General features: G+C 43.9%; 1 protein-coding gene across 4 annotated transcripts in view; it reads right to left on the bottom strand.

Annotated features, from left to right (window-relative positions):
• Positions 1-1,182: 1,182 nt before the first annotated feature.
• The window catches only part of mtap (methylthioadenosine phosphorylase), a 34,075-nt gene continuing 10,697 nt past the window's right edge, over positions 1,183-24,560 (bottom strand). For 2 of the 4 annotated variants that reach the window (XM_065003768.1, XM_065003770.1), the window contains exons 2-9: positions 24,234-24,320; positions 19,760-19,818; positions 19,034-19,201; positions 8,121-8,223; positions 7,397-7,636; positions 6,523-6,555; positions 3,428-3,553; positions 1,183-2,511 (exon numbers count right to left, since the gene is read on the bottom strand). In XM_065003768.1, coding sequence (XP_064859840.1) covers positions 2,470-2,511; positions 3,428-3,553; positions 6,523-6,555; positions 7,397-7,636; positions 8,121-8,223; positions 19,034-19,201; positions 19,760-19,818; positions 24,234-24,320 — 858 coding nt within the window. In that variant the 3' untranslated portion in view covers positions 1,183-2,469. The remainder of the gene's footprint in view (positions 2,512-3,427; positions 3,554-6,522; positions 6,556-7,396; positions 7,637-8,120; positions 8,224-19,033; positions 19,202-19,759; positions 19,819-24,233; positions 24,321-24,560) is intronic. The other 2 variants (XM_065003769.1, XM_065003771.1) reach the window with 1 other exon arrangement.

Raw genomic sequence — 24,560 nt, 5'->3', positions numbered from 1 at the left:
GGTTCAATTTAAAATCAGGTACAACAGAAAACCGACAGGCTCCGGTCCTCGTAGGGTACGAGTTGAATACCCCTGGCCCTACACAATAGCCCAGTTATTTCAAAATCAATATCATTAAACGTATTTATTTTTCACTGTGGAATAAACACTCATGAGACTGTGTGTGTAACTTACTGTACAAGAGTAGATAGCAAAGTGGGCGTCGCCTGAAAATTCAAATAGTACATTGTACTAATAATGCAAGAATTTGGTTCATGGGCCTAATATGCCTACTTTTTGCTTGAATATAAATTATTTATCGTTCTGCCATTTTGCTACATTTTATTTAAAAGGTCAATATAAACTATACCATTGTAAAAGCAAAAGAAAGCGCTCTATTTTGAGGTCAAAACACACTTGTTTTGTGTATGAGAGAAGCATAACCAAAGCATGGATGTCGACGTATAACGCCACATGCAGTTTCTCTTATCATTTCGCACCAGGCCAGCGGGAAGCCACAAATAACTTTGGAACACTGGTACAAAATGTTGCATGACGATCAACAAGGCAGGAATGAATGCTTAGAACCCCGCCATTCGTGCTCAGTCTGACTGAAATCATGTTATTCGCCTATTGGACCGCTGTAACACTAGCAGTCATTACAAAGTATCACATTTGTCACGAGGATACATTTTAGCAGTGGAATTTTTATTGGAAACATTTAGTAGACCAACATGAGGGAGGCAATACAATGTTTGTTATTGGACAATTTGAAGCAAATTTCACAAGCCTAATAATTAAATAGTAAAACATATGCATTAGTCTATTTTGAAAGGAGGCTATATTTAAACCACGTGCTCTTCTTGAAGTTTGTAATTTAAAAGTATTTATTTGCGTGAGTTAAGCTGCATCATGTTCACTACCTCTAGTCAGTCTACTTCCTGATCTTCATCTTTCTCTGAGTCAAACGTATTTGAATGGTGACAACTTGTCACTAAAGGTACAGTACCAAAATGAGATAAAGGGAGAATCTTATAAGCATCTGGTATTTTGCAAAAGTACCTATCATTTCACTTGTAACAGAAGAATGACATTATGCAAACATAATGACAGGAAGTCCAATGTCGAGCCATATGCGTTACTTCAAACAAGTGTTAGGTTAAGGTTCTAGCTAACTTCCTGATAAAAAAAAATGAAAGCACATTTCCAATCTACATAACTTTATTGATTTTGTCACATTTGCAAACACATTTGACCTGTACATGCAGTCAAACACAATCATAACTGAATATCCACTGTTAAGCCTACTTCCTGAAGTGAACCCTATTAGCACATTATAATACTGCAGCTGTGAATCCATGTAAAAATAAATGCTAGGTTAACATGAAGTGTTGAAGATAGTTTTAGATGATCCCGTCACAGATGAATAATTCCCTCAGTGGAAGTCTTTCTTAATGAAACAAGGCCTTTTATTTTATGGAAAGTATATGAGCCATGAATCCACTATTCCCTCACCTAATAATTAGGAGAAAAGAGCCACGAATCTATCAACAATGTGGTTTGACCTTGTTTCAGGGCAACAAAGTGGAGAAACAGTATGGTGAAGTTGGTCTTCAGCCAGTTCAGCCAGTTTAGCATTTCTTCCACTAAATGGTTAGGATTGGGGAAGCTGATCCTAGATATGTACCTAAACTAAACTTCACCCCAAAGCCGGATAAACAGGCTTGAGGCTTTATCAACGGAAGTGGCAGTTGCTTTTGATTGAATGTCCTGTTCCAATTATACTCGGTGCACAAGTCTTGTTGGTCATAGACCTACATGTACAGACCATACCGGTTACAAACAATCCATGAAAACAACCAACTAAGTCCTTTAACCGTTCTTTCAGAAGACATAAGACATACTTTAATGCATAGTTACATTCTAAAATGTATCTACAGTATGAAAACATGGCTGAACAGTATACAAACAGTGAAACAGTGTCTCTCATATATATATATATATATATATATATATAGAGAGAGAAAGAGAAATGTTTACCCTTATTTTAGCAGGGATCTTTTAGGTGACCACAGAGTCAGGACACCTATCTGAAAGACGGCACCCTACACAGGGAAATTTCCCCAATCACTGCCCTGAGGCATTGGGACCTTTTTTTTGGACCAGAAGAAAGAATGCCTCCTATTCACCCTCCAACACCACTTCCAGCAGCATCTGGTCTCCCATCCAGGAACAACCCTGCTTAGCTTCAGAGGCAAGCCAGCAGTGGGATGCAGAATGGTATGCTTCTGGCAAACGATGTAATGTTACTCAAATGTGTTGTGAAATCCTGGCAAATGTACAGTAATGAAAACATGCATATCAGGCACTTTCTTGTGATTCACTGATGAGGAATCGAGAGAGAGATGAATCCATCGTTGGTATTGGTGGCTGGTGTGTTGCAAGTCATTCTCTGATATACAGGGGTGGCGAGAGGCTTTTCGGTGGTTCTCAATGTTGTTTTGGTAGCATTATTGAGGATTGGGCTGTTGTCTGAAAGAAACCAAACACACACTAAATAGTAACAGAGGTACTAACAAAAACAGTTTAGAAAATATACATATCGCAATCTGTTAGTAAAACAAACTAATACGTTTGTTTTGAGTGTTTGCGTCACAAAGACTGCCAACTGGAATTTCTGTTTAGCACGTCAAATTAGTCACCATCTCACTGACTGAAGTGTCATTGAGGATGAATAACGAAGCGAGGGTAAGCCTAAGGGCCTTTACATTATGGCTCATTGGGTTCAGAGCCAGGTGTCCTGAGGGAAATCACCTTGAACACCAGACCTGGGTTCACATAGCATTTATTTCTTATCACTTTTGGGAACTATTCCATTAGTTCTATAAGCAGGATTCAGTAGGTTCAGAGCTAGACGTCCTAAAATACATCCCCTTTAAATACAGACCAGAAGCCTAACATGGAGGCATCAAGACAGGTTATCATTTATTCCTCTCTAGGTTTCTTCCTAGTTTTGGCCTTTCTAGAGAGTTTTTCCTAGCCACCGTGCTTCTACACCTGCATTGCTTGCTGTTTGGGGTTTTAGGCTGGGTTTCTGTACAGCACTTTGAGATATCAGCTGATGTATGAAGGGCTATATAAATAAATTTGATCACCCAATAACTGTCCAATGTGGATGCAGGCCGACTCAGCAGTGAGTAACTGTGAATAAGCAGTGAGTAACTCAGTGAGAATGTGCTTACTGAGCATTTGACCTAGTAGAAAGACACTGAACAGCACCAGCTCTCCTACAAACCCATATGGTTGTTGGTTGCCGTGTTGACTTGGTAAGAAGGAAAAAAATAAAGCACTTAATTGCCCCGAGGATAAATAATGTTTAATTATACATAATTCTATTTACCCCCCCCAGTAGAGAGGAACCTGGGTACATTACAATGGTAAATCTTACCTTCAGAGCCTTTATGGTGTGGGTCCAGTCCTCCTGGGTGCAGATCAGGGGAATAGCAGTGAGCAGGATACTGCTGGCCTTGTTGGCATTCTCCTTCATAGTCTTCAGGACGTTGTCGACGCAGACCTGGTACAGCCAGGAAATACATTTAATAAATAAGTTTTGGGATTGAGGTGCTTAACTCGGTAAATTCTAGTCACATTCTGAATATGGAGAAAGAAGGCGACTGACAGCCTTAAACACTTGCAAGACCAAAGGAGTTGCCTCACAATGTGAGACGCAAACATTTATAAAATACCGTTGTCAAAACGTTAGGTTATTAATAAAAATGTGTACATTTCTTCTTGTCAATATCCGGGCTGCTACACCATTTTTTCTCTTTCATTTTAAGAAGAGTAATATTATCTCCCGAGTGGCGCAGTGGTCTGACACTGCATCTCAGTGCAAGAAGCTCCACTGCAGTACCTGGTTCGAATCGAAGCTGCATTTGGCCGTCATTGTAAATAATAACTTACTTCTCTAGTTAAAGGGTTACATTTTTATATATATTCAAAGTTTACTGTTTTTACAGTATAACCAAGGCTGTTCGAAGCAGGCGCTTCATAAAAATAATTATCTGTGGAAACTGACAACAAAAACGCCCTCCTGAACACAAATACATTGCTTGTTGTGTAATTACAAGCGTTTACTTAATCCATGATATTATCGCCCATTGCTATTGCTGATGAAAATTCACCTCAGTAAACTGACAGTCGTCGTGAGATCGTAGTGCCACGCCTGGACAGTCACAGAGCCGGTCGGACACGTTAAGACTTGGAGCTACTGTCAACATTACTTTCACTTTCCTTTCTTACCCGTCTCGTGATTGTCTCCAGGCAACCGCATTCGAACGTCAACTTCATTTTGAACTTGGGCGCAATTATTATTATTTTTTTCAACCCAAGCCTCAATTGAAATATTGTGAGGTACAAAATAAACACATCTGTGAATTAAAGCTCTTTGCCCAGTTCACACAGACATCCTACACTGTACTGTAGCCTAAAGGTTCAGTTTGAGTGCGGAATGAGCATGGTTCAATAGCAGGCATTTATTTCATACTACGTTTTCCATGTGTTTTGAGCCTTCATGCGTTTTAGGATTTACACCTTGCAGGGTGTAATACGGGGTGCTCTGAAAGCTAGGCCCATCTTCTTTAAACATTGGCAGCTAGCCCGTGGAGTGATTTCTATAGGACACTTTGCTTAGATAAGACTATAAAATAAGACCGGTATGAAACGCCTGTACTCCTTAAAGCATGGTATAGCTAACAGCTCAAGTAAAAGGGAGTATGAAAATCACTAAAGATAATCTAATGGTCTGTTAAACCCTTGCTTGTTGTGTAATTACCTACCTCTGTCCTTCACTCCATCATCAGTGGTAATGACAACACATGACAATAACTGAAACACAGAGAGTGGTATCAATCTCTGTCAGACAGAGTGATGTGTCCATAGAGACTTTGGACACAGCAGCTCCAATGACATCAAGATTATATCCCAAATAGCACCTGGTCACCTATTTAGTGCACTACTTTTGACCAAGCAAGGGCTGCATCAAGATGTGATAAAAAAAAATATATATATTTATCCGTTATTTTACCAGGTAAGTTGACTGAGAACACGTTCTCATTTGCAGCAACGACCTGGGGAATAGTTACAGGGGAGAGGAGGGGGATTAATGAGCCAGTTTACAGTACAGTAAATAATAGAGCCCCATTAGAATACATACGGCTACAAAGCCATGACTCCACAGGATAAGATCAACATGGTTGAGGCAATGCAGGATATAAGGCCATCCTTTTCACTATTAACATTTAGATTGGAGCAAAACATGTACATACTTTGATCTAATCATACATGTGTTATTGGCTACATTGAGATAACTACTATGATGAATTCAGAGAAATTGTTCCTACACTCACTGTCGACTAGGCTAAATGCCATGCAGCTCCAGACAGCATGCCGTTTATAACAAGACGATACAGTTGGGGTGTGCCACCCAAGATAGTATGTTACCATGGAACTCCTCAAGGGACATTCACTTATACAACCTTTTAATGATTGATGCACTACAACATAAGACCAAGTTACTTTGTGAAATGTAGCACAGTGACCACAACATGTGACCAGCAAAACACTTTTTGTTGTTGTTGTTGTGTGCCCTAATGAACACACCCCTGAACTGAGGGTCTGTTTTGTTGTGATCTCTCAGGCCCTGTGGACAACTGTATACCGGTGACTCAACCTCAGCTGGCAGGACTCACACCGGAGGCTGGCAGGCTCACAGCGAGGGAAGGCGTAGATAGGGCGGAAGGATGTGGCGAGGCGAGAGGGTGTACAACAGGAGGGGGAAGGAGGGGGAGGGGTGGCCAGGAGGTCAGCTGCAGGAACTAGGAAGGGGAAGCAGAGCCTCCCCCAGACATAATTTATCAACTGGATAGTGGGTGACAGTCACTCACTCGGAAGCTGTTGTGTGTGTGTGTGTGTGTGTGTGTGTGTGTGTGCGCATGCATGTGGTACTTCAGAGTGATATAATAATCAGGCGGAAGAATTAGAAACGTAAACAGTTGCCTGTAAAATGCTGACGAGGAGGAAATTTATACCAGACAAAATGTCATTGTGCAATTTCAAATCCCGAAAGATACTATTTGCATTTGTTTTGCTACAGCTTTGTGACAAAGGCATGTGACTATTTAGTTATTAACTTGAGACATTTTGAATTCCTGCTTTGTTTATGTACGAATATAAATGCATTTAAATCAGATTGAGTCGACCTCTAGGTCAGTGTGACAGCTGGAGTACACGTAGAGAGCCGTAAAACGGAACGGTCACTTCAGCCCTCATTTCACGGACGTTTTAGACACATTACCAAACAATGGCTCTCACTGATGGAGAAGTGACTAACTACACACACAGGATATTAAGGAAAAAAGGCTAGTTCTCAAAATTCAGGGAGAAATCGTTCTATGAAAAGTGTTCATGGAATTCACTGACGGTGACCTCTAACCTACATTTGATTTGACTCTAAATACCACGTGAGGGAAAATGTCATGTCACCTTGTCAAGAATGTGGTGGAAAAGTCCGGAGCCCTGAGAAATTGAAAAAATGAAAGCAGTAAGTGTTTTACTGTGGTAAAAATAAAAAGCTCTGACGCATTTCAGTTCTTAGTCACTAATTTTTTGCCTAATATTTCAGTTGGAAATGTCCAACTGCTGTGAAAGCGGATGTAAGACATATTACCAAATAACAAGACAATTGACCACATGCAGTACATGAATGCGTCATCTTAGTGAAACGGGTGCATTTGCATAATAATTTTCCAGATAACCTGTGTTGTGGTGCAACTGAAAATTGAGGACATTCCAAAACATCTCTCCTCGAAACAGTTACAGAACATCACACACACACACTTGGGTAAACGCTTCTTCCCTGCGGCCTGGGTAGCTGACTAGCGGCTGCAAGCCACTGTCGGCGTTGGGTGTCGATGCGTATCAATCCCACTGCGTGTTTGACACTCTCTTCCGGTCTTCCCTGTCCTCTCATACTAACTTTCCTATCAATAAAATATGTAATGGAATAAAATCTCCACACACTCAGGATCAATGCACACATTTCATTGCATTTTGCACACACTGTATATAGACTTTCTTTTTTTCTACTGTGTCATTGCCTTGTTTATTGTGTTATTGGCTTGTTTATTGTTTACTCCATGTGTAACTCTGTTGTTGTCTGTGTCACACTGCTTTGCTTTATCTTGGCCAGTTCGCAGTTGTAAATGAGAACTTGTTCTCAACTGGCCTACCTGGTTAAATAAAGGTGAACAAAAAAAATAAGGCTAAGCTTTCGGTCGCAAGACCTTCATCAGAGCATACAATCAATTAAAAAAATAAGACGGGGAGGGAATTTCCACACAAACCAAAAAGAACTCACAGCCTCCTCATGCTCCTTCCAGCAGTCGTAGTCGGTGGCCATGGCGATGCTAGCATAGCAAAGGCCCGCCTCCTTGGCGAGGACCACCTCGGGCACGCTGGTCATGTTAATAACGTCGGCACCCCACTGGCGGAACATCAGGCTCTCGGCACGCGACGAGAAGCGAGGGCCCTCGATGGTGAGCACTGTACCCTGCGCGTGGCACTTCACCCCCAGGCCGCGCGCCACCTCCACCAGCACCTGGGCATGGGGAGGGAGAGACGTGACGTCATTTTCTAGGAGAGAGTGGTCAGTGTTTTTGTCAATGCCCATGTTTGTGTGTTTTATGAACACTTAGAAATAAGTAAATATTTGTAACAATGCAAAGCCTCACTACACACCAAAAACAGCAATCAAAAGTTCCAATGCACAGGCTGCTGGTAGCACCTTAAATTGGGAAGGACAGGCTCATAGTAATGGCTGGAACAGAATGAATGGAACAGTATCAAACATCAAACACAGTTTCCAGGTATTCGATACCATTCCATTTACTCTGTTCCAGCCATTTATGAGCAGTCCTCCCCTCACAAGCATCCTGTGTTCCAATGACATAACATTCACTCACTCCCCAGCAGGCAACACCCACCACTACAACATTGTAGTGGCAGGGGTTGATTTGGAACCAGGCCACAGACACCGGTCAAAGTGCTAGTGGTTGATTTGGAACGGGGCCGTGGACACTGACCTCCCTGGTCCGGGTGCAGAAGGGCTCAGCCATGGGGATGTGAGACACGCCTGGAGGACTGGTGGGCCGCCCGTCGTACAACGTCTGGGCCCTCTTTGTCGTCCTGGGAGGGAGGGAGGACACACAGGAAATGACAGGTCAGTGACAAGGGTTGGGTTCAACAACTCTGCTACCATGTCTCATTCAGGGGTCAAAACAAGAAGAACTCTGCTACCATGTCTCATTCAGGGGTCAAAACAAGAAGAACTCTGCTACCATGTCTCACTCAGGGGTCAAAACAAGAAGAACTCTGCTACCATGTCTCACTCAGGGGTCAAAACAAGAAGAACTCTGCTACCATGTCTCACTCAGGGGTCAAAACAAGAAGAACTCTGCTACCATGTCTCATTCAGGGGTCAAAACAAGAAGAACTCTGCTACCATGTCTCATTCAGGGGTCAAAACAAGAAGAACTCTGCTACCATGTCTCACTCAGGGGTCAAAACAAGAAGAACTCTGCTACCATGTCTCACTCAGGGGTCAAAACAAGAAGAACTCTGCTACCATGTCTCATTCAGGGGTCAAAACAAGAAGAACTCTGCTACCATGTCTCACTCAGGGGTCAAAACAAGAAGAACTCTGCTACCAGGTCTCACTCAGGGCAAAACAAGAAGAACTCTGCTACCATGTCTCATTCAGGGGGCAAAACAAGAAAAACATACCTGCTGCAGTTATTCTGGTGATAAAAATGAGAACTTGGGAGAATTTCTCTCTTCCGTTTAACACTTCACTTCCTGTCTGACTTTTTAGTTTCCTCGCAGTGCATAAAATACTTTATCAAATACATTCTAAGATCCTATAAAATAGACTACATTCTTACAGGGTAGGCCCAGAGTGACTAAATTCTACGGTAAATGTTGGTATTTTTCTCTCTTTCAAGGTTAGAGTTGTGCAATGTGGCAACAATGGTGTCAATGTGAAAGGCATTCATCCTGTCACTGTAGCAAAAAACTAAGTGTTTCTCATCCACAAGTAGTCATCACAATGACTAATACATGCTGAATGGATCAGGGTCTTTTAATAACAAGCCAGTGCTTTGCAACAACTGGCCCTCACAATACATAAAACAAACAAATCTCCATAGAAACTGAGAATAAAATAAGATATTTCATAGCTGCAGACATTGAAACGAGCCAAACTGTTTAGCAATGTGGACTAAATCTGGGAATTACTGCATGGAATCCCCCAAAACCCTTAAGAGGAGGAGGAGGCGACTAGTTATTAACCCTTTACACTCGCACCGGTATACAGATTGAAAATGGCAGATTTAGGCACTGATAAATGCCTAAATTAGATTTGAGTGGCTGTACAAGTAACATGTTATAAAATGACAGAGCTCAGCACTGTATGGGTTTGACTGACACATTGTCCCCATACCTCCTGCTAATTGGGAAACCTTTGCACATGTTTTGTCTTGAGTGAGGGAAATGCTGTAAATAAGAGGACTCAATGTATTTTGAAAGATGAGACGTTGAGGATTATAGTAAATTGAGCGTTGATATCATGTTAGCCATGTTGACAATAGAACAGCTTTTAAATGATGCCCACCTGTCCCAGATGCAATTTATAATGGAGCGTTTTTTGATTGCGTAAACCTTAGTTGTGTGATGGCGGGGATGCAGGGCTGTGTTCCAAACAACTACAAGTGTGCTGCTCTAGTTCCTCAACAGCACAGCTAGAAGAGCTCAAAAAAGACTTGTCATAAAGTGCATTGAAATTACATATGAACTGTGTACACTTTGGAAAGGTGTGTGGCCACTTGGAGAAACCAGTTAGTCCGCTCACTTAAACCCTTGTCATTTTTTTGTCTTGTGTTGCACCTACCCCACATTTTCCAGGAATATTCTTATCATGTTACTGAATGTATCCAGAATATGATCGGATTGTTATTAACAAATGTGGCGAAAAGTACAGTAAATGTAAAATGCACATAACAGTGTAATGTTTGGATTCAGTTTCGTGTCAGGAGAACTGTTGTGTCCTCAACTTGTCTAATATTTTCCCCATGATCTTTGAACTGTTTCATTTCAATTGCTACCATGATTATACATTTCATATTTCAAGGGGTGGTGAGGATGGACTGAGCCAGCATTTAACATTTGTCGCCATGCCGACAGGCAGCTGCCCTCCAGATTCCAGAGCTGTGGCGCTGAGTCAGGGTTCCACCCAGGCCACATTCCAGTTCTACAAGCCCCTCCCTCACACACTCTCTCTCTACCCAGTCTCTGCTCAAATGAGCAAGCCCAGAAACCGGCTGCTGTGAGGTGCTACCCCGGGCCCTGAAGCTACCTACCGCCTAAACGTTACACTGAGGAAAGGCAAGCTTAGAAAGACAACTCCTTGTCCTCATGTTACTAGGAAATATTTAGACTGTAGGGACACTGACAGGAGGAACACATATTTAGACCGTAGGGACACTGACAGGAGGAACACATATTAAGACCGTAGGGACACTGACAGGAGGAACACATATTTAGACCGTAGGGACACTGACAGGAGGAACACATATTAAGACCGTAGGGACACTGACAGGAGGAACACATATTAAGACCGTAGGGACACTGACAGGAGGAACACATATTAAGACCGTAGGGACACTGACAGGAGGAACACATATTAAGACCGTAGGGACACTGACAGGAGGAACACATTAAGACCGTACGGACACTGACAGGAGGAACACATATTAAGACTGTACGGACACTGACAGGAGGAACACATATTTAGACTGTACGGACACTGACAGGAGGAACACATATTAAGACCGTACGGACACTGACAGGAGGAACACATATTAAGACCGTAGGGACACTGACAGGAGGAACACATATTAAGACTGTACGGACACTGACAGGAGGAACACATATTAAGACCGTACGGACACTGACAGGAGGAACACATTAAGACCGTAGGGACACTGACAGGAGGAACACATTAAGACCGTACGTACGGACACTGACAGGAGGAACACATATTAAGACCGTAGGGACACTGACAGGAGGAACACATATTTAGACCGTACGGACACTGACAGGAGGAACACATATTTAGACTGTACGGACACTGACAGGAGGAACACATATTAAGACCGTAGGGACACTGACAGGAGGAACACATATTAAGACTGTACGGACACTGACAGGAGGAACACATATTAAGACCGTACGGACACTGACAGGAGGAACACATATTAAGACCGTACGGACACTGACAGGAGGAACACATTAAGACCGTAGGGACACTGACAGGAGGAACACATATTAAGACCGTACGTACGGACACTGACAGGAGGAACACATATTAAGACCGTAGGGACACTGACAGGAGGAACACATATTAAGACCGTAGGGACACTGACAGGAGGAACACATATTTAGACCGTACGGACACTGACAGGAGGAACACATATTAAGACCGTAGGGACACTGACAGGAGGAACACATATTTAGACCGTACGGACACTGACAGGAGGAACACATATTTAGACTGTACGGACACTGACAGGAGGAACACATATTAAGACCGTAGGGACACTGACAGGAGGAACACATATTAAGACCGTAGGGACACTGACAGGAGGAACACATATTAAGACCGTACGTACGGACACTGACAGGAGGAACACATATTTAGACTGTACGGACACTGACAGGAGGAACACATATTAAGACCGTAGGGACACTGACAGGAGGAACACATATTAAGACCGTACGTACGGACACTGACAGGAGGAACACATATTTAGACTGTACGGACACTGACAGGAGGAACACATATTAAGACTGTACGGACACTGACAGGAGGAACACATATTTAGACTGTACGGACACTGACAGGAGGAACACATATTTAGACTGTACGGACACTGACAGGAGGAACACATTAAGACTGTACGGACACTGACAGGAGGAACACATATTAAGACCGTACGTACGGACACTGACAGGAGGAACACATATTTAGACTGTACGGACACTGACAGGAGCCAATGAGTCCTTTGGTCACACCAGTAAATAGAGATGATTTCTTACTGAGGCTTGAAGTTACACAACACATACAATGACCCATTTCTGCTTTGGGTGTCACAGTGAGAGCTCAGTGAAGCTCTGCTAACAAGTCTCTCCAGTGTCCACATCATTAACAGAGTAAATCAGCTGTTACAGAGAACATTGTGAAGAACCGGTACATCATAGTCAGAGTGAGTGCGCATGAGCCGACTACTAAACGGTGAGGTTGGTTTACCATACAGAGTGACCTTACATTCCAGAAATGCTGAGACAGCATGGCATTCCAGGACCATTCTATACAGGAAATAGGTACTAACCCACCCCTCCCTCCCCACCCAACTAAAACGGGATCGTAGAATATTCCATAAATGCCACGATTAAGAAATAACCTACTGTTGGGAGTCTTGTTGACATTGACAAGGAGGAACATTGGCTACTGTCAGTTAAAGCAGAGAGACTATTCCCTCACCACCCAATTAAAACGTGAATGTAGAATATTCCATAAATGCCACGATTGAGAAATAACCTACTGTTGTCAATGTTAACAAGACTCCCGAGGAGGAACATTGGCTACTGTCAGTTAAAGCAGAGAGACTATAATTATGCTATGTATTGTATCGCTCACTCATTGTAGTTTGGAAAATGTACCTCATCTTAGCACTACACATCAGCTGTCCAGTACCACATACTGTAATGTGGTGAATGAGAGAGAGAACAGAGACTGTCTGAGGCATGGTGAACCGTTAATGCTCGCAGCCAACCGGCGGAGCAGAGAAACCCTGGCTAACCTAGACAGGCCAACAGGGTTTGGACCAGGAGCAGAGAAACCCTGGCTAACCTAGACAGGCCAACAGGGTTTGGACCAGGAGCAGAGAAACCCTGGCTAACCTAGACAGGCCAACAGGGTTTGGACCAGGAGCAGAGAAACCCTGGCTAACCTAGACAGGCCAACAGGGTTTAGACCAGGAGCAGAGAAACCCTGGCTAACCTAGACAGGCCAACAGGGTTTGGACCAGGAGCAGAGAAACCCTGGCTAACCTAGACAGGCCAACAGGGTTTGGACCAGGAGCAGAGAAACCCTGGCTAACCTAGACAGGCCAACAGGGTTTGGACCAGGAGCAGAGAAACCCTGGCCAACCTAGACAGGCCAACAGGGTTTGGACCAGGAGCAGGGAAACCCTGGCTAACCTAGACAGGCCAACAGGGTTTGGACCAGGAGCAGAGAAACCCTGGCTAACCTAGACAGGCCAACAGGGTTTAGACCAGGAGCAGAGAAACCCTGGCTAACCTAGACAGGCCAACAGGGTTTGGACCAGGAGCAGAGAAACCCTGGCTAACCTAGACAGGCCAACAGGGTTTGGACCAGGAGCAGAGAAACCCTGGCTAACCTAGACAGGCCAACAGGGTTTGGACCAGGAGCAGAGAAACCCTGGCTAACCTAGACAGGCCAACAGGGTTTGGACCAGGAGCAGAGAAACCCTGGCTAACCTAGACAGGCCAACAGGGTTTGGACCAGGAGCAGAGAAACCCTGGCTAACCTAGACAGGCCAACAGGGTTTAGACCAGGAGCAGAGAAACCCTGGCTAACCTAGACAGGCCAACAGGGTTTGGACCAGGAGCAGAGAAACCCTGGCTAACCTAGACAGGCCAACAGGGTTTGGACCAGGAGCAGAGAAACCCTGGCTAACCTAGACAGGCCAACAGGGTTTGGACCAGGAGCAGGGAAACCCTGGCTAACCTAGACAGGCCAACAGGGTTTGGACCAGGAGCAGAGAAACCCTGGCTAACCTAGACAGGCCAACAGGGTTTGGAACAGGAGCAGAGAAACACTGGCTAACCTAGACAGGCCAACAGGGTTTGGACCAGGAGCAGAGAAACCCTGGCTAACCTAGACAGGCCAACAGGGTTTGGACCAGGAGCAGAGAAACCCTGGCTAACCTAGACAGGCCAACAGGGTTTGGACCAGGAGCAGAGAAACCCTGGCTAACCTAGACAGGCCAACAGGGTTTGGACCATGAGCAGAGAAACCCTGGCTAACCTAGACAGGCCAACAGGGTTTGGACCAGGAGCAGGGAAACCCTGGCTAACCTAGACAGGCCAACAGGGTTTGGACCAGGAGCAGAGAAACCCTGGCTAACCTAGACAGGCCAACAGGGTTTGGACCAGGAGCAGAGAAACCCTGGCTAACCTAGACAGGCCAACAGGGTTTGGACCAGGAGCAGAGAAACCCTGGCTAACCTAGACAGGCCAACAGGGTTTGGACCAGGAGCAGAGAAACCCTGGCTAACCTAGACAGGCCAACAGGGTTTGGACCAGGAGCAGAGAAACCCTGGCTAACCTAGACAGGCCAACAGGGTTTGGACCAGGAGCAGAGAAACCCTGGCTAACCTAGACAGGCCAACAGGGTTTGGAACAGGAGCAGAGAAACCCTGGCTAACCTAGACAGGCCAACAGGGTTTGGACCAGGAGCAGAGAAACCCTGGCTAACCTAGACAGGCCAACAGGGTTTGGACCAGGAGCAGAGAAACCCTGGCTAACCTAGACAGGCCAACAGGGTTTGGACCAGGAGCAGGGAAACCCTGGCTAACCTAGACAGGCCAACAGGGTTTGGACCAGGAGCAGAGAAACCCTGGCTAACCTAGACAGGCCAACAGGGTTTGGAACAGGAGCAGAGAAACCCTGGCTAACCTAGACAGGCCAACAGGGTTTGGACCAGGAGCAGAGAAACCCTGGCTAACCTAGACAGGCCAACAGGGTTTGGACCAGGAGCAGAGAAACCCTGGCTAACCTAGACAGGCCAACAGGGTTTGGACCAGGATCAGAGAAACCCTGGCTAACCTAGACAGGCCAACAGGGTTTAGACCAGGATCAGAGAAACCCTGGCTAACCTAGACAGGCCAACAGGGTTTGGAACAGGAGCAGAGAAACCCTGGCTAACCTAGACAGGCCAACAGGGTTTGGACCAGGAGCAGAGAAACCCTGGCTAACCTAGACAGGCCAACAGGGTTTGGAACAGGAGCAGAGAAACCCTGGCTAACCTAGACAGGCCAACAGGGTTTGGAACAGGAGCAGGGAAACCCTGGCTAACCTAGACAGGCCAACAGGGTTTGGAACAGGAGCAGAGAAACAGGGGGCAAGGGGCAAAACAAATAACTCACTGACTAAGGTAATCATCAAGGAAACCCTTCCAGAAATATGCTGATGGGTCACATGCTTCGCAGCGGGACAAGACTGAACAAGTCCTCACATGTTAGTTCCCCATTCTGCCCAACAGAGACTGCCCCTGCTTGTTGTGACAGTAGGCTATCAATAGACAACACATATGGGTGGATTGGAGGTGATGACGAATAGTTTCTCTGAGAGCGGCACAGAGGATGTGGAGTCAATGTCAGGTGTCAGGCACAGAGGATGTGGAGTCAATGTCAGATGTCAGGCACAGAGGATGTGGAGTCAATGTCAGGTGTCAGGCACAGAGGATGTGGAGTCAATGTCAGGTGTCAGGCACAGAGGATGTGGAGTCAATGTCAGGTGTCAGGCACAGAGGATGTGGAGTCAATGTCAGGTGTCAGGCACAGAGGATGTGGAGTCAATGTCAGGTGTCAGGCACAGAGGATGTGGAGTCAATGTCAGGTGTCAGGCACAGAGGATGTGGAGTCAATGTCAGGTGTCAGGCACAGAGGATGTGGAGTCAATGTCAGGTGTCAGGCACAGAGGATGTGGAGTCAATGTCAGGTGTCAGGCACAGAGGATGTGGAGTCAATGTCAGGTGTCAGGCACAGAGGATGTGGAGTCAATGTCAGGTGTCAGGCACAGAGGATGTGGAGTCAATGTCAGGTGTCAGGCACAGAGGATGTGGAGTCAATGTCAGATGTCAGGCACAGAGGATGTGGAGTCAATGTCAGATGTCAGGCACAGATGATGTGGAGACAATGTCAGGTACAGAGGATGTGGAGTCAATGTCAGATGTCAGGCACAGAGGATGTGGAGACAATGTCAGGTGGCAATCCCGAGGGAGGGGTGCAGAAATGATCCGTTACTTCTCATTCCAGGCACTACGTTTTGACTTACTGGACAACAGACAGCGCTTGGAGACAAAGCTGTTTGTGTGCACTGCACTCTCAAATCAACAAGACTGCCTCATGAACACATTCTCAATTTACGGTCCATTGCACAGAATTCTACTGACAATTCAATTCAATGCAGCAACGCACCCTCAGGACAATGAGAGGAGTTATGTTCCACTCTGATAGAATAATGGGTAGAGTTGTGTGTGGTAACTTGGAATCTAGAGATGGGGGGGTAAAATAGGTGAGCATGCATTATTTCTTACATTTATTCGGTATTTCTTTGCTAAGGCAAACACATTGGATAATCGTCCTAAAAATACCATCCAATCAAAACAATGAATGCTTGTGCACCAGAATGAATAGTTTAGTCTAGTCTATTACTAGTAGAGAAAAATGGGACACCAAACAACTTGAAATTCAGCATGTTTTATCAGTGCTACAACTGATGGCCATCACATGTGTTTAGGGCAGCAACATTTCCAGATAGAGTTCTGAAATCGTGGTTGGAGCTTCCCTTGAACCAGGAGGGAACAAGCACAGAGGGAACAAGCACAGAGGGAATTTTTCAACTGGGAATCATCCCACAGAGATTTCTGACAAACTTACTGAGAACGTGCTGCGTCTAATTTCTGTTTCATTATTAATGAAAGTGAGAACGGCCAGAGAGGAGACACTTGTGAATGGTGTGTTGATTCCTAGGTGTGGTGTGGGCCTACGTACGTACAGTAACAAGATGCTAATCTGCTTCGCTGACTGTTGGGACCCTGCTGTTGCCTCTCCGGGCCTAGAGCTGAAGTGATATCATATCTGGCCACAGTTTACTAAACAATGCTGCTCAACTGAAGGCCATCCAGAAGTCTATCCTAACCGTGGGAAAAATGACTCACGCTGAAGTATTAAAACGACCTGTTACTGAAATGTATTCCCATAGACTGACACAAAGGTGATAACATTCAAAACTGAACAGTCATGATGGTTTTACTCCCCGTGATTCCCTCACTGCATCCTTATTCAAATGAGATCAATTTGTGATGCAACCTTCCACCTAGGCCTATTTCTCGAGTTCATCGCTTTCACTGAAAACACAGTCGAACCTTATAAACAGCTTACGACATGGAGGATAGACCCACTGAACTTTCGGTATGTCACAATTCATGCCCTAAGCACATTCCACAACGCTTCAGGTAATACAAGCACTTCCTACAAAAAGGTATCAAACAGCCAGTCAACAGAACAACCTCATCTCAGTTCATTCAAAACCTCACTGTCCTCCTCCTTCACAAGAAACTAGCAAACCACATATTGAACAAAAAAAACAGAAACCCCCGTTTCAAACCAGCAGACCTTAAAACCCTAGAAGTCCTGTCAGTTCTTTAAAAAATAAAAAGTGTTGGCTTCCTCTCAGGACGCAGCTCTAGCCACAACGTGACACACGTGGCAGCTGTACTCCGCCAAGTCCCGGGCCCTCAGTGCAGAGTCCGTTTCAGAGCATCGACTATCCACCAATCATGACACACAATCTCGTTCCTTCTCTTATTGGTTCTTTTAGGGAATGAGGAAATGAGACAGATGAACGGTGGCTGGCCGTGGGATGATCGTTGAGTCGTTGACTATCAGAAATACCAGTCAGAGAACGTGGCCTTCAGAGATGAGTAATGTGAGCCTGGATGCCACCGTCTGTTTCTGTTTGACACCATGGCCTTTGTTGTTGCCTTGCCCCAGGCTGGAATACTGTACACACTCAGCATCAGTCACTGTTTGGAAGGGAAAATAATGGACAACTTGCAAGTTCTTTTGAATGTTATCAGTTGAGATAGATGTCGCACTGTCTGAACTTAAACAGGAGAAAGATGGTTGAGAGATGAAGAAATCCTTGTCTGAGCCATACCAGACCATTTCAGAGATAGTGACTTGGGAATAATTCTTCAAATAACTGAGATTCTCTCTTGATGACTTGTCATTCCGACTGTAATTCTACCCCCATGGCTTTACAAACATTCTGTTTTGCCATGACACGTGTACCGTTCTATTTATACTCCATCAGGTAGGTAGAAACTTAAACAATATCTACACTTTCAATTGATAGCATTTACAGATAGGCTGCGTTTGACTTTTACTCCATATCTATACTGAACAAAAATATAAAACGCAACATGCAACAATTTCAAAGATTTTACTGAGTTACAGTTCATATAAGGGAATCAGTCAATTGAAATAAATGCATTAGGCCTTAATCTATGGATTTCACATGACTGGGCAGGTGTGCAGCCATGAGTGGGCCTTGGAGGGTGTAGGCCCACCCGCTGGGGAGCCAGGCCCACCCGCTGGGGAGCCAGGCCCAGCCTGGGCTGGCGTGGTAAAATGTGGTCTGCATTTGTGAGGCCGGTTGGACGTACTGCCAAATTCTCTAAAACGAAGTTGGAGGCAACTTATGGTAGAGAAATTACCATTAGATTCTCTGTCAACAGCACCAGTGGACATTCCTGCAATTATCTTTGGCTAAGGAGAACGGGGATGTAACCAAATTTGTGGACAAAATCTGAGAGGAATACGTTTTTGTTGCGTAGGGACAACGACATTTTTTTATTTCAGCCCATGAAACCAACACTTTATATGTTGCGTTTGTATTTTTGTTCAGTGTACATAACAGTACATATACCAGGGAAGCACTCAATAGACAACAACAACTGAACTAACCACTGGCAACCACCATGTCCAACAGACTGCTTTCATTCTCATTTCAAGCCTGGATTCAACCTTCTGTGAGTCCTGGACTCCAGGCCTAGGAAACTGGCCCCCACCTGTCTATAAACTGGTCGATGATGACGATGTCTCCTGGTTGGATCTCTTCCCGGAGGGAACCACAGGCCGTGGTGACCAGGAGATGTGTGCAGCCCTCCTCTCGCAACGCCCAGATGTTAGCCTGGTAGTTGACGTCAGTTGGCATGATGGTGTGCTGTCTCCCATGCCTAGGGACCAGTATAATGTGGAGTGTGAATAGTTCAGTGTTTACCAAAGGCTGAAAATGAATCTCGAAATTGACTCCTATAGCACCTAATCCCCTAGAAACTTCTGTATCTCTGAAAGGATTTGTATGTGTAGGCTAAGCAATACGTTTACAAACTCCACTTCTAAAAAGGACAAGTGTTTAAAAAAAACACGTACAAAATCATTCTAAGTATACCTACCTGATTATTAGACATCTACATAAGTTAGCTAGAGGGCTAGTGGTGGATTTGGTATTGGGGGAATGTTTAGCCTATAGGGTGTTGTAGAAGAGAGATCAGGTCTAATATGTTTGAAAATTGCAACACACAGCCACTAGATGGCACAAATTCATAAGAAACAGAGGTGGAGTTCATCTGGTTCAGTACACCTAGGATCTCTCCACGGGTGAATCTCAATTGCATACTCCTCGTGTCCTCTCTCCTCACCTCATCCTCCTCCAATGGGTTTTGAGAAGGAGGTGAGGAGAGAGGACTCAAAGAGAATGCAATTGAGATTCTCCAATTCATTCCACTGCTTACCTTGCAAGGAGCACACATTCAACATTTTTGATCTTCCCCATTATAAGGGCATCTGAAGGCTGGTTGCGTTGTCGGGGGGGGGGGAAGAGAAGAGATGTTATTAGGTAGAATCTAAGGCACAGTTTTCAGTTGGTAAAAAAATATTGGCATTACACTGGAACGCTGAGATTGGTGTTGCCTAATAAACCAGACTGTTATACCAATTATTGGTATCCACCTCATTTTCAAAATGTTGCTATGGACACAGCCAAACAACGGAAGTGATGGATTCGACTTCCGCTTTACTTCCCTACAGCAGCACGCAGGTGGCAAACTTGACAGACTAAATTATTTTAAGGAGTCAATTTATAGGTGTATAAAAGTCAAGTAAATAATTCTAAGTTTAAAGATGCACTACGCGGAAATCACGCTGCCCTTTCCTGGTTGCTAAAATTCTAATAATTTGCCTAATTTTAGTTTGTGGCAAAACAAGCAATGTATAGTGTAGAGAATCATTGTAGCATCTAAACCCCTGTGAAATAGATTTCCCATAATCCTACCGGTTATCTGTGCGGTTGGTCCTTCAGCTGGTCAAACTTTTTGACAAAATATCCACTGGAAAGTATTCTTAAACAGACTTCAAAACAGGGGTCTCAGAGCATGTGTGACAATCAAGATGTTTGCTCATGCATGTGATGCATGTATGTTAACCAAAGTCTTGCAGGTGTTTACATGGTTTTGCGCATGTGCCAGGGGATCGGCAGTAGCCAGGGTATAACATTTTGACCAGCTGAAGGACCAACCGCACAGATAACCAGTTGGTCCTTCAGAGAGTAAAATCAAAAATAATTTTATTCAACAATCGTGAGACAAGGGCCATTTTGTCAATGTGCGTGGCTATGTAGCTCTGGAAAACCCTTCTCAGTTACATTTGTCCACATTTGGCTCCATGTGAATTACAGTCGCTGTGTTTTAACATTTAGAAAAGTCAATAAACATAAAGAAAAATCAGTTTTGCACAGTACCAACACTAGAGGTCGACCGAATAATTAGGGCCGATTTCAAGTTTTCATAACAATCGGAAATCTGTATTTTTGGACACAGATTTTGCAATTTTTTTTTTTACACCTTTAATCAATCTTTGCTTAACTAGGCAAGTCAGTTAAGAAAACATGTTTATTTTAAATGACAGCCTAGGAATGGTGGGTTAACTGCCTCGTTCAGGGGCAGAATGACAGATTTTCACCTTGTCAGCTCGGGGGATTCAATCTTGCAACCTTACAGTTAACTAGTCCAACGCTCTAACTACCTGCCTGCCTCTCATTGCACTCCATGAGGAGCCTGCCTGTTACGCGAATGCAGTAGGCCAAGGTAAGTTGCTAGCTAGCATTAAACTTATCTTATATAAAAAAAACAATCAATCATAATCACTAGTTAAACTAGTAATAACATCAACCATGTGTAGTTATCTAGCGTGTCCTGCGTTGCATATAATTGATGCGGTGCGTATCGTTTCTCCAATGTGAACCTAACCATAAACATCAATGCTTTTCTTAAAATCAATACACAGAAGTATATATTTTTAAACCTGCATATTTAGCTAAAAGAAATCCAGGTTAGCAGGCAATATTAACCAGGTGAAATTGTGTCACTTCTCTTGCGTTCATTGCACGCAGAATCAGTGTATATGCAACAGTTTGGGCCGCCTAATTTGCCAGAACTTTACGTAATTATGACATAACATTGAATGTTGTGCAATGTAACAGGAATATTTAGACTTATGGATGCCACCCCTTAGATAAAGTACGGAACCGTCCCGTATTTCACTGAAAGAATAAACGTCTTGTTTTCGAAATTATAGTTTCCGGATTCGACCATATTAATGACCTACGGCTGCTCGTATTTCTGTGTGTTATTCTGTTATAACTAAGTCTATGATTTGATAGAGCAGTCTGACTGAGCGATGGTAGGAAGCAGCAGGCTCGTAAGCATTCATTCAAACAGCACTTTCGTGCGTTTTGCCAGTAGCTCTTCGTTGTGCGTCAAGCATTGCGCTGTTTATGACTTCAAGCCTATCAACTCCCGAGATTAGGCTTGTGTAACCGATGTGAAATGGCTAGCTAGTTAGCGGGGTGCGCGCTAATAGCGTTTCGAACTTCACTCGCTCTGAGACTTGGAGTAGTTGTTCCCCTTGCTCTGCATGGGTAACGCTGCTTCGAGGGAGGCTGTTGTCGTTGTGTTCCTGGTTCGAGCCCAGGGAGGAGCGAGGAGAGGGACGGAAGCTATACTGTTACACTGGCAATATACTAAAGTGCCTATAACAACATCCAATAGTCAAAGGTTAATGAAAAACAAATGGTATAGAGAGAAATAGTCCTATAATAACTCCAACTTAAAACTTACCTGGGAATATTGAAGACTCATGTTAAAAGGAACCACCAGCTTTCATATGTTGTCATGTTCTGAGCAAGGAACTTAAACGTTAGCTTTCTTACATGGCACATATTGCACTTTTACTTTCTTCTCCAACACTTTGTTTTTGCATTATTTAAACCAAATTGTTTCATTATTGTTTCATTATTTATTTGAGGCTAAATTGATTTTATTAAGTTAAAATAAGTGTTCATTCAGTATTGTTGTAATTGTCATTGTCCTCCAATAATCGGCATCGGCGTTGAAAAATCATAATTGGTCGACCTCTAATCAACACACTGTGTGCGTCTCCAGTTGACAAACTACACTTCCTTAACAGTTAGGCTTACACACACTAGATAGCCAATGACTTATGTGTAATGACTCAGTTCCATTACACATAAGAATAATTGGACAAAGGCGTCGTCTGTAGAGGGGAGTTTTGTTAAGAGCCACTACGCTCGGTCTGAAAATTAACCCGCATCGCTTGCGGTACGGTTTTGGAAGCATAAAACAAAAGGTTAAATTGATACACAACTTTATAGGGTTCCCACACAGGCATATTTCCATGTTTACTGAAAACAGACAGAAGACAGAGTGGACTACCTGTGCTAATTAACTATTGGTGTCTCCAAACACCTGTGTGTAAACGGAAGACAGACACCACAAATGTGTTATCACTGAAAAATACTGTCTGCTGCAACTGTGTTAAAACAGTAAGTGTATATTTTCTTGTGACATGCAAATAGAGGGATTTATGTTTCTAGAACCATACCACAATTGAGCCTCCCGAGTGGCACAGCAATATGAGACTCGGGAGGCTCAATGCGGTACGGTTACAGGAACATAAACCCCTCTGCATTCATATCACATCAAATTATTTCACAAATGGAAAATATATACTTACTGTAGACTGTCTTAACTGCCACTACAGCCTGGGGTTCAATCCCAGCCAGCTGTAGGGCGGCACACAGTTGGCCCAGCGCCATCCGGGTTAGGGAAGGGTTTGGCCGGGGGGCTTTCCTTGGCTCACATTTAGATGGCGTATTTAGCGGTTTTTGCTTCCAGAGCTAATTTGCCCTTTAAACAGAACATGTATATCAGGGACCGTTGATCTAGTTCTTTAGCGGATGGCCAAGGGTCCGGAACATAACCGCGGCAGGTAGCCTAGCGGTTAAGAGCGTTGGACCAGTAACCGAAAGGTTGTTGTTTGAAATCCCAAGCCAGCAAGGTTGAAAGATCTGCCGTTCTGCCCTTGAGCAAGGCAGTTAACCCCAAACAAAAAAATTCCCTTGGGCGCCAATGAAGTGGACGTCTGATTCAGAGGTTGGGTTAAATGAGAAAGACATTTCGGTTGAATGCATTCAGTTGTGCAACTGACTAGGCATCTCCTTTCCCTTTAAGTACAAATAATTTGTAAACTGCAAATTGACCGCAAGAAGCCCGAAAAAATATATATTTGATTACAACATAATTTCAAAACTTTGTTGTTGCTCAGAGCCTAACATTACACCCGAGGACTAAATTCAGCCTGCCAGTTGGGGAAACCTGACACAAAGTCCTTGGCCTATGGAGTAATATTAGGCTCCTTTCGTCCAATATTAGGTTAGTAATGGCTGTGCTGTACACAATGGAAAGCATTGCCACATTCAGGACTAAGATTGGTGGCACTTGTCATTTTAAAGCTGCAATATGTCATTTTTGTGGTACCCAACCAAATTCACATATAAATGGATTCGTCATTCTCATTGAAAGCAAGTCTAAGAAGCGGTACATCTGTTCTGTGTGTGCTATTTCTATGCTTCGAGTCTTTTACTTCGGTGTTGTACACCAGTTTCAAAACAGCTGAAAATAAAATATGTTTGGTTATGGAAAATATATTTCACAGCGGTTTGGATGGTACAATGATTCTCAACACTATACATGCTAGTTTTGGCACACTGAAATTAGAACTATTTGAATTTTAGCATCCAGAAAATGGCGGAGAGGTCGATATCGTGCATCACTCAAAGGTGCACATGATTGTTTGTTCATAGCAGAGACAGCCTGCCTACCACATAGAATATGTAGAATTTGAACTTACCTTTCCATAAGGTGTGTCTACATATTTCTCAGTCCTTCCCTCCAATATGTCTGGGTCATCAAGGCCAGAGCCTCCAATGATTCCAATCTGGCAAGAATATACATGTCATTAGTCACATTCTTGATCTGTCACATAAATTAATAGCTAGGTAGGTGCATCGAAGTGGAGTAATGTCAATGACCATTCCACAGTAGCTATCTATGGTGAAATACGTGATAGTTTGACTGCTAGCGGATGCCTACTAGCATGAAGTTAGCTAGCTACTAGTGAATTGACTAGTTCTGCAAGCTGTAAAGTTTATACTTGAGACATTTGAGTTTAACGTTG

This window comes from Oncorhynchus nerka, linkage group LG18 (genome assembly GCF_034236695.1).
Source record: "Oncorhynchus nerka isolate Pitt River linkage group LG18, Oner_Uvic_2.0, whole genome shotgun sequence".
NCBI classification, from domain to species: Eukaryota; Metazoa; Chordata; class Actinopteri; order Salmoniformes; family Salmonidae; genus Oncorhynchus; species Oncorhynchus nerka.
Note: the sequence above shows the minus strand (reverse complement) of the source record. Positions and strands in the feature narration are given on the sequence as shown.